Source organism: Myzus persicae, unplaced genomic scaffold, assembly GCF_001856785.1.
Source record: "Myzus persicae strain clone G006 unplaced genomic scaffold, MPER_G0061.0, whole genome shotgun sequence".
Classification (NCBI taxonomy): domain Eukaryota; kingdom Metazoa; phylum Arthropoda; class Insecta; order Hemiptera; family Aphididae; genus Myzus; species Myzus persicae.
Genome location: NW_019103983.1, coordinates 128,499 through 140,953, shown reverse-complemented (window position 1 = coordinate 140,953; position 12,455 = coordinate 128,499). Strand labels below are relative to the sequence as shown.

General features: G+C 29.3%; 1 protein-coding gene across 1 annotated transcript in view; it reads right to left on the bottom strand.

The window, feature by feature from the left end:
* Positions 1-12,455, bottom strand: part of LOC111037206 (cadherin-89D) — a 46,553-nt gene that overhangs the window by 23,645 nt on the left and 10,453 nt on the right. Inside the window, exon 2 of the mRNA XM_022319605.1 lies at positions 7,485-7,572. Coding sequence (XP_022175297.1) covers positions 7,485-7,557 — 73 coding nt within the window. The 5' untranslated portion in view covers positions 7,558-7,572. The remainder of the gene's footprint in view (positions 1-7,484; positions 7,573-12,455) is intronic.

The following is a 12,455-nucleotide window of genomic DNA, read 5'->3' as shown; positions in this document are numbered from 1 at the left end:
CCTTATAACACAAAATATGAAAACCACCCTATTTTACTGTAAATTATTAAACAGGCGATCTTTAAATTTAAATAAGTAATATAAAAAACGTGAGGGGGGATAATTAGCCAGTATATTATTATGTGTATTATGTGTTTTGACAGAAAGCATCTAAAAAGTTTGAAAAATAAATAAAATTCTATCATTGATGTTTCGTGTTTACTTTACAAATATACAATATAAAACATACATAGGTAAATAAATTGAAAATAACGGCAATCGTGAACAGAATAGCTATGTGTTTGCATTTAGCTATGCATTCAGAATTCACTAAGAGAAAAACGTAGTCATTAAGTCTCGTTTAAATTTCCATTTGCATATTATACACTTTTATATTATAATAAAATGTATTTTTAATTTAGTTTGTGTCGTTAGTGCATCTATACTGCAGCTATGTGTATACTAATATTATAGCTGTATATTATTACAAACAGTTTGATGCGTAAATAAATTATGCAGTGCACATAATAATATGTTAAAAAAAAAAGTAAAATGCTTTTCGGACACATAATATATTTTTAATAGACTACTACAGATATTATATTCATCAAGCGCGGAAATTCATCGACGTTTGAATGAAACATCTAATAATAATTTTTTTTCTACTGTACGCAACTATGTTTTTTATCAATTTCGATTGACATTATATATTATACACCTATATGGCCATAACTATTTTAATATTATTATGTGGCATTTAATTGGTTCGCATTGTGTTTCTTACGCCAAATAGAAATAAAACTGGTCTTCGGTATATTCCATATGGAAACACGACTCAATCGTCTAATGAGACAAACGAAAACACATGAAACGAATGAATACCTACTGTATGAATGTCCACTGAAATCGAAAGTAAAGTGTTTGGAAAGCAAACACGCACAAACACAAACGTACATATATTATTACATTGTGTGTGAAGTACGAAATAAGACACTGAAAAAATGAATAGTTTTCATTAAAAGATGATACTCCGTGTATCATATTCTATGTACCTATTCAATATTGTTATTTTGTTTGTCGTCGGAACGTGCTGGACCACGAAACTTACAATAAAACTGATAATTATATTATGTTATAGAGACTCGTCACTAGTACATATGTAACAATATAATTGGAAAGACTTGCAGCACGGGGTTTGTAACAGTAATTTTCATGTAAAGGGTATCTATTATAGGTTATAAAATAATACGAAATGAAATGTGTGAAACGTTTCAATGTATTTTTAATGGAATGAAACTTTTCTCGTGTTTGCAACATCACCACATTTTTTACTCTTGCCATAATACTATTAGGTGAACGAAAATTCTAACTCCATTGATCAAAATAAAATAATATATAATTCAGGGACGAACGCAAAACATATTATTCTATTATTATTACTATGATTATTATTTTATTTTATTATTTTTTTTATTATTATTATTATTATTATTATACGATGTCATTATAATATTATTATAGTAGTTATCCGCAAATGATCTATTATTTTGTCCGCACAATTCGATCGATGATTTACAACAGACGCGAGTCGTAATTGAATAAACGCCGTCTGTTCAGGTCCAATTTTCAATAGCTGAAAATCTGCATTTATAATTCAATGTCATCATTGTTTCGAATTTTCTTTTCCAATACACACCTCGCATTACGATCCATATATTAGTACCCTGCACACAGTGTAATATAGTACGGTCTGACCGATTTCCCATCCAGATCCGCCATTAGCCACGGTGGAATCGATTACCATAATGTACACACCAGTTTATTTATACATATCCGCAACGCAAAGTAACCACCCGGTCACCTGGTTACGGGTTGATAAGCATACCGTCTCCCGCGTACCGGTAACCTAGAAATTATACCAAGTATACCTACGTTATCTGGGTCGGATAGGAGGCATGCATACAACGCCGCCCGCAGGCTCCGGCCCGATGTATAAACATCATCGGACAATTAAACCTTCGTGCGCAGACGATTTTCGACGGTTAAAAACAGCACCGCGACCCGAGATGGACGTTTAAACACTTTTGTCTGGTATCGGAACCGGAACGTTTTCGTCGCAAATGACCATTAGACTCGTGTATACGAATAAATATATATAGGTATGTACATTGGCCTGCACGTCCCATTATATTGTTCGGCCCTGCGCCTGATTGATTTTTCATACGGCGATAATAGTAAGAGTGGTACCTGTCATCCACGGTTTCTTAAACGTGTAATGTTATTTATTGTCGATTTGACGATTTTATATTCTACACGAGTTCAAACGTCGAAAGTGGTCTACATATTATCTTACCTTATTAGTTATTATTATTACTATTATTGTGGACATTTAACGATTACGTTTATTGGTATGGTAACAAAATAATACATCATGTCCTGCACTATACTATAATAATAGGAATAGTATTTTTATTTTTGATATATATTCGTCTTTAAATTATATATTATCTTCTATTATAGTCGGTCGTTACTCGTAATACATTGGTGGCGATCAGAACCAAAATATATTTTGGGAGTCTCCCTAAATCGATTTGTAAGAACATTGACGCATAGGGTTGTTTTTACCTTACGTCCTCGTAAATCCCTGTCATTGTATTTTTTGAAGTGAACTGTTTACTATATGAACAAAACTGAACCATTTTAATTAATAATTTATACAAGTATACAACAATATGCAAGGTGATTCTTTTTCCTCAAAACATTTCCTGAAAACATATTAACGTGTATAGTTGTATACTCCTCGGGAGTATTGTTTAAATAATATCAATAGGTACATTATAAAACAAAATTTTCAAAAGAAATTATATTTTTGAAAATAAAATAAAAAATGTTTGATGGTTAACATTTTTTTTTTTTACTTTTTACTTTTCAGTGACTGCACACATTTTTAATTTAATAATTTCATATTTCTATTCAAAATATTTTTTGAGAAGTTCGATTTACACTAATTGATTTCAGTCATTAGCGGAGTGGAGTGGTAGGTACAGGAGTACCCCACAAAATGTTAGTACCTACTTTAATTCCACTCATTCAAAATATAAAAACTTATAATTAATTATACTCGTTCGAACTTCTAAAATTTTTGGTGAAGATATTCGTATTTTTGGATTGCCTAACCTCTCTAGCACTTCCGATTTTCGCTTATGTCAACCTATAGAATGAGTATTATTTATAAAATCTTGATTCATTTTTATAACAGTTAAATAAGGTACATGTATAAATTCCCGCAGACTTGCAGATGAATTACTTCTACATGTTAATATATACACACGCATTATATTATAATGTACCTACTAATACGCCGGGGTCGTTCAATTTTGTGCAACAATACAAGAGCAATGAATTAGTTGCCGTTTTTTTACGAAATTTCCAATATTTTGTAACGTGTGACGAGTGTTTCGAGTGACCCTGTGTTCATATTATTATAATGATGGTAGATTTAACTTTCCTGCGTTTCCAAATGTGTTGCATAGCTAATGAGATTTATTATTATATATTATAATAAAAAAATTGTTTCAACACTTCTAAACAATAACGCATTTTTTAACACGGGCGAGACGCATGCAGGCATTCGCTTATTGTTTGACAAACAATCCGAAAAATAACTCCGAGCTCTGTGTTGATCAACCGAAATCTAGATGACAGTGAAATATATACTAGCTATGAGTTATTTTATAAGTACCATCTCCGAAGGTTGAAATATAAAAATATTTAACGTCAAACTGGATACAAGATACAATAATAATTTGGAGTTGAAATAATTGTCGTCGAAATTATTTTAGTTAAAAATGGAATGTCATTATTTCGAAACGCGTTTATTATACACATATTTTATTACAATATGTTAACTCACAAAATAATTAACGTCTACATCGAGGTCCGTTTAAAATCGTTAAAGCGATTTAATCTCCACGGGTATAAGCGATACGATTTCCGTCAGGATTAACTATACAGATATAAAATAAGTATAGTCCCACCACCCGTAGTGATCTATTCTCCGTCATAATTGAACGATGAAAAAATATATTGAATTTCCAGAGAACGTTAATTTTTTTTTATATAATATATAATACAGATTATTTAATGAGAAACGTCTGACAAAAACCATGTAAAACAAATTATAACATGCACAAGAGAATGCGTACGAAAATGTAATTCACTGTTTTCTGCAGTGTACAAAAATGACACACTTTCCAATGAAGCTTTATAAAACGTTAATTAAATTCTTGCTACGGCGGATGTACTTATTCCGCGCAGGATTATCCGATTGCTCGAAGAAAATCGACAGTAATAATAATTCTCGATCGATATCGACTTTATTTCAAATCTAAAAGTAATCCGTCAAAATGAATTTGCTTTACCTCGAGCGCGTATCGCATAAGTTCGCAGAGGAATCGCATAGTAATAATATATACTATGTGCAGCTGATGTATGCCTATTGCCTACATAATGTTAAGCCATCGGATTTGTTTTTAAATTAGAAATAAAACCGCACTATACGCATGAGTCTTTGTTTTTCATACTTTATAAATAGGTGCCTACTATATATTACGACGAAAAAATAGTCTTGTCATACTATCTGGTATTATGCAGAATTCACACCACTGTAGTGCAGGTTAGTTTGAATCGAAAGACAAATTTTTCCAATTATCCTAATGTAGTCGTTATCGTTATATATTTTATTTTAATGATTCAGTTATTCAGGTCTATATAATTATATACATCGATGGGTGATTATTGCTATTTTTTTAATGCTTTAAACAATTATTCAAACCATCCGCAAAATTCCCCAAACTGGACTTAAAATAAAATTAACAAAATCGTCATTTGTCTAATTATTTACATTCAACTCAGGATGCAAATTAATTTTTTTTTTTATTATTTAAATAGATAATTTTACGATTTTAATTGATCCGTTAAGTACCTTAAATTTTCTTATTAATATGTAAAAAATGTAAAATATTGTATGAAATGGCGAACGTTGGGTTGAAAACGCTTGTAGATATTATTTTGTTTCTAAATTCACTGTATCCGGTCTTGGTTTACCTTTCACGCAGTCCACTGTCATAACAACATAAAATACAATGCTCGCAGTATTCGAAAATGTAGTTTCGATTATAATATTCACAGAACTCTTTAATTATTTAAAAATATTAAAATCGATTAATTTAAGACATTTAAGTTCCGTAATATATTAGTTATACTTTATACTAATTATTAATCAATTGCGAATTAGTAAATTCAGTAAATATAGTTTTAAGTTTTAACGATATTTTATGAAACATTTAATATTATGCTTGATTAAAAATGGTTGTTCGGGTCTCTTAAATAAATTACAAAACTTCACTATAGTTTAATTTTAATGAAAAAATTCACAGTAGTAATAAACCATAATACACTGTGGCATATTTTAATAACGAAAATACTTTTCTTATTTGTTTATTATTGAAATTCCACGTACATGATTATATATTATGTATAGTATACCATGTATACAATATAATATGTCAAAATTCATTAAAAAAAACTTTGTGCAATCATCTGAAATACATCAAAGGAAAGTATTTTAAATTCAAGCAAACAAAATTGTCATCATTGATCAGCAATGACGGTCCAATAAAAAAAATATTAAGTCATAACATTATAACAAGTAAGTTTAGATAACACAACACAACAGTACATATTCATACCAACAAAGCCAAATCATTGCGTTTCGACTTGTTATGCTTATAGAAAGAATAAACGGCGCGTGTATAATAATAAAATTATATTATTCAAATTTAACTTTGCAATTAAATTTAATGCCACCGTAATAATCGTTCACGGCATTTCTTATACCCATAATTTGTATAAATTAAAACCAAAGAATAGGATGATTATATCGCCACGTAATTAATGTATAACAATATCTGTTTATAACCGGAAAACATACATTGCGGCAGACCAGGGCCGGGTTCATATAAACCATAAAACTAATATTACGTAGGCGAATTTTCCTGGGCGTATTACGCATACCACCGTTCTATTATACGAAACATCGTTCTATATTATTATTTGCAGTTTGCATAGATTTCATGTCAATATGTTACGATGTAAGTGTGACGTCATTTCTGATTTTATTTAAGATGAATGGCAAAATTGTGACTTTATTTTGAAAAATTTTTTTAACTGTCCTACTTTCCTATAGTTCCCATTTGTCTCTAATTAAAGAAGTGAGCTCTTCCAGTTGATTAAAAATATAATATTATTTTATCAATTTTGATTCTGTTGAATTTTGAAACACACATAAGTAGATAGATAATATAAATACACAATTTAATATTATAGCAATGGGAAATATACATAAATTTAATATGTATATAATATATTTTAAATATAGCACTAGTTATACGAGTCTTATAATAAGTACTCATAATAATAATAGGTAACATATATATTATATATTATGAATGGATATACATATATACAAAAAATAAATGAATAAAAACTTTTAAGAAAGGTATTGAGATTAAGTTGTCCATATTTTTACATTGAAACTTCCCTAATATAATATAATATATATATATACGTTTACACTGTTCATATATAATACAATATTGGAACATTAAGCGTGCCGATACTATCTAGTGGTATCGATTTATATAAATATAATACCTTATACTGACTACTGTCTACCGTGTTTAGTGTTTATATTTGATACTAATAAACCTGAAGTTCAAAATATTTATTTAGGTAAATTTACCAACATTTTTTTGATAAAATTCTTATTGCTGGTTATGATAAGGTGTTTCATGCACACTAATGATGGTTTACCATACGATTAATCTGATAATATAAGTTACGTAAGTCTCTAATAAGTTGAGTCCGCAATTAGACCCATTGCACATCAGGTATATAACAGCCTGTCGACAATCTTAATATATAATATACATAATATTATTACTTATTCTGCAGTTGCAGCGAATAAATAATTAAACTGTTTTCGATCTTCTTCAAAATACCTACTTATTTCGAAAAAAAAAGAGAACTCTACATAATTTATATGCCAGCTGCAGGTACGAAATTATACATAATATGATTTTATATAGGTAGAATCGCAAAATTTAATGAATTCGTCAAAATGCATGTTCGCAGCCCGTGTGATCGCTCTCGATTTAGATCAGTCAGCATTACACGGCCGACAAGGATACAAATAACCCCACAGAACGGATGGGACGAAGAATAATGAGACGCTATATATTTATATGTTTTCCTCGACAATGTGCACTTTCGGCGGTTTGCTGTTCAGAATATATTATTACTATAAATACGAGATCGTATACAACATGTTTCGGTAAAAGCATTTGAAACAAAAATTAGATTTTTTTCGCTACAAAACGAAACCTAATTTTATTTTTTTCCATTATCCCGTTTATATTTGATGATACGTAGTTAACTTTACTCACCATTGGTTGTGGCAACATACGTGATGGCGATGATGATGATTATGGCTGATAAGGAGACGACGTTTGGTCCCATCCTTGGAAATCCGATCTAAAAACAAAATACAATCGATCAGACACTTATTGCAGGTTATAGAGCGAGTACAATATAATATTTTTTCGTAATTTAGTTATTTTATTTTCAAAGTAGTGCAGGTTGAAACCATAATAACCAATTAACACGATTTAATTGCAATGTTGCCAATTTTTCCGGTCATTGTACATATATATTCTGAATTTATAACATTTAGGTATGTATTTCCATATTATTATCAATCGAGCGCATCCGAGGCGAAGGAAGTGGCAAAAACAAAAGTGGCCGCTCAACAGAGAAAGTGGGAATAGATTAGAGTTTTTATTTTGTACATAATTTATTTCATTTTCAAACAATCTGCAGACGCTTTAATGTCCGCAGTGCGGATTTTTACGACCCGGCGGCACGAGTGTCCGATCATCTGTCAAAGGTGGGAGGAAAAAAGTGAAAATTTGAAAAATATTATATTTGTTCCCATCCGACGTGGGACCGTTTTCGCACATTTTCGGTACCTGATTATATGATGCTCAACCGTTACTCGTTAGGTATTATAATTACTATATTATCATTAATTGTTATTATTACACAGGTACCCATGGTACTGGTGTCTGCTACAACAGACATTGAATGCAGAATGACAATGATGTATTTTCTTTGGTAATTTAATGCTGTTTTTTTTCTTTTGTCTACGTGAACACGAAAAATGACCGTTGTATTGTATCATCGATCTCGTAACAATTTTCCAAAACGATTTCATTATTATTCAAACACTGCCTTTACAATTTAAAATCGTATTTGCTTGTAAAAATATTGTTTCATATTAAATTAGTTAAAGCTTTAAACTAACGTCGTCAATTTCCTATCGTACCCTAATCACCGGCATTTACAGGATTACTAAAATACAAAGTAGGTACACTTGCTCATAACAAAAATCACTCTTATCAGTTATTATTATACCAAAACCCTTCCTACGAGACGTATAATTTCAAGGATGTGCTTCAGTTATAATGATGTTATTATGTAATAATGTACGATAGGTTACTAAGTATTATATTATAATAAAACCGAGCTAAAAAAACATTTTAATTTTAAAATATAGTCCAGCCAAATTGTTCAAGAAACAAAATATTATACCAGCTAATTACTACTGTACAACTAAATGATTTTATACTTTTTTACTTTTATTAATTTAAACTTTATTTGCAATTTATACAAACAAGGACAGTAAGTAATAATATATATTTTGCGTTGGCTTGATGGGCGTGAGTAGGGAAACAATTCATTAAAACGGAATGTTTTTAGCAAGTTTTTTTAATGTTTATATTTGCATCAGAAAATTATAATTTGAAAGTGTCAAACGTGGCCTTCTTCGTTTGAGACTTCTCTCGGTGGATTGTTAGGGGTGGTGAACAGTGATAGATGGCATGCGAGAGATTAGAGGATTTTGGTTTAGTTTGAGTTTGGAATGAAATTGTCTCTGGTTTCTGGTTGCTAGTTCAATTTCATACTGTCAATATTTGTAAGTTCTTATGGATTATATTCTTGGTAATATACCAAGAAGCTTCAGTTATTTGTCTGAGACATACAGACTACTTGGGAGGCTTGTCTAAGTCTTATATTAGATTGCTTTGCTCGACCATCTATAATATTCAATCACCAATAGTATGATTATTTGTAATTTAATAATTATATTTTTTAATTACGTCATTCGTATGGTGTATATGCGTGATGTAGGATCGTACATTTTAACTTATTCATTCATCACATACATATAAAATAATAAGAATTAATATAATGTTTACCTATATTATATTAAAACAATCCAACTTGCATTTAACGTTATGGATGGTTGTTTTTTGTATTTGAATGACTAATAGTTTTGAGGTTATAGGCTAACTCTTATACAATTTATTTACTTATAGCACATAAGTATGCATAATCCGTATACTACATATTTTACAAAATTAAATTATTGTAGCAATGGTTTTTGGTTCAATATTATATATTCATAAACTATATCATATTATAATCTCAGTTATTAGCTATTTAAAAGTTTTATACTTTTAAGTTGCTTCGTTATTAGATTTTGGATTAATAATTTGAAACATCAGTCAGGTTAGGTTCATAAAAAAAATTCAAAAAATTCAAAAAAGATGATAATAACCTTCGTATGCTTATACAACAAATTTTCTAAACTGTAAACTTAGTGAATTGGGAACTATTGGATGTGGAATTAAGACTCTCAAAAATTTTACTGGCGCATTATAGCTGATGTAAAATGTTTATGTGAATATAATATAAACTTAACAAAAGAATGGAGGCAAACATACATCCAGAATTATTAGAAACAATTAAATGAAAAGCAAGTATTTGATGCTAGAGTATCTGTACCTTTCATCAGACTTTTAACGCTCATAATTATGTTATATTAAATAGACCTATACAAATGCATATAGTTAAACTCTAACAACACTGTTAATAACTTCAATTTGTGTCACTGAATTCTCTACTGTCATTAAATATAGAGTATTATAATACGTTCTATAGAAATAAAAATAGTAAAAATAATATTATCTTAAATTGTAATCTATTGCGTATTTGTGTTGTATCTTTAAAGTACAATTATGTTAAGAATTATGTAATTTAGTTAATTTGTATAATTAATTTGAAATTTGAAACTATGCTCTTTATTTTTACCCGGATGTTTTAAATAAATAAATAAATAATAATAAATCCCCAACGTAGGTTCTATGGAATAGTGAATAGAAAATATAGTTCTACACATTATTTTTCAAAACATGTTTTGATATTGGTTATATATCTTATTTGAATGCAGTCGAAATAATACCATAACGAATTTTGATAATTTTAAAACGTTCGAAACGTAAAATTTTTAATGTATTTCAGTGGTGTTGGGCAAATAAACATTTCTCACTGGACTCTGTGCGTTCTTACTAAAGGTTATTATTGCTATCATTGAACGAATTCTTTCCTGTGCGTACCGATTGAGTGTAATATAGTATATTACACTAATTCCGTCATTTTGTAAACATAGTTGTTTACGTCATTATAGTGTGAATAACAAAATGCAAATTATACTTGAATATATTTGGTATTGTTTAAAAATGTTACATTATTACAATATGAATATTATTGACTACTGTGATATATTTTATAATGAATATTAAAATTGCAAGGTACTTCCAACCGCATTACATTATGGCCTTTAATACTATATTATTGAAGAACATTTCGTTGGAAAAATGTAAGTATTATAAATATATCTTATAAGTTGTAATATAACATGATGGATCCCAAGAAAACGTGAACAAATTTAAAAGCACCAACAATAAATAGAGAAACTATCTGAAAATTATTTTTGAAAGTCTAAAAAAAAGTAATGATCATCGCATTAGCAAAAAACTTAAATTTTATTCGATATTAAATTATCATTTTCATATCAGCTAACAGTAAAACTTTGATTGCTTACAAAAAAACTTATCTCAAAAATATTCAACAGAAATAAAGAACTGTGAAGATAATAACCTAAGTATTGGTCATACCCATACAACCCATTTCCACAACAAAAAGAAAAAAAATGACGTGCCTGAGAAAATATAAATCAAACATAGTACGTCAGATACTCAGAACACACTTACAAACATTCAACGTCAGAAAAAAGAACACCGAATTTAAACTAATCTATCTACAGAAGCACCTACACTCTACAGCATATACCTCTTATATTCGTCCACGATAAAAAGTGCTCATTGAATTTAAATATAAATAACAAAATATCCAATATATTTATACGTCCAATGGAGATACCTATACCAAAATAATTATCTTTAATATTTAGAAATAGTATAACAAAAGTTGTTTGAAATGCTCCATAAAAATTATTAAATAAAATCAATTTAAAATTACACAACTTCTTCTTACGGGAATATTACAGGCGTATTCTACAGCCCTAAAATAGGTACATTATTATACTGTTATATAAAAAAACCAATACAACATTACTGGTTATTATTTTTTTTCTAATAACGTAAGTGTGCAATTGAAACATATATGCTTATTTAAAATTAACACATAATTGGAGACCGATAAAAACTTTTTTGATCTATGATATATTTATATTAGGACAGGTGAACTCACAAATGATGAATTTAAATTATTTGGAAACGAAAACTAAAACATTTTCTAGGATCGGAAGCAGCACAGTACTTTTATTTAGAGTAATTTGTTTGATATTAGCCTTATTACCAAGTGCGACACAATAATTTTTCACTCAAGTATCATAAGTAATCATAGTTTTTACAATTTTTTGCAGTTTCTAATAATGAAATATTCCTAATGTATCTTGAACTGAAATAGATAGGGTTCGTTTTAAATTGAAAAATGTATACTTCAAACAATTTTAATTGCATTTTCTGGACAATGGCTGCCGATTATTTAACAGTCTCGCTAGAGAGTTTCCTTTCCAGACATATTATTAATATTATTTTTGTAGCCAGAAAAAAAAGTATAGCATTATAAAGCGTCCAACATAATACATTTGCATAACAGTATAGCGATGATTGCACCTCGAACATGATCTATTTATTATGCAGTGTTAGCGCATTACACGTCTACATCAAAATAGTGACTTCCAACCACCACAGCATGGACAGCCTACGTTATCCAAACGCAATTTATTCCAACGTTATACAACGACAACATATGATAAGAAAAAAAACAATTTTTTTTTTTTTGACACTCGAATCGTAATATACGAGCAACTGAGCAAGCAACAAAAGCAACCACCCATATACCGTATATACCTATATTGTAATAATAGGTACAGGTACGGCGTGTAACATAATATTTTCACGATACACACACGATAACGCATTATTATG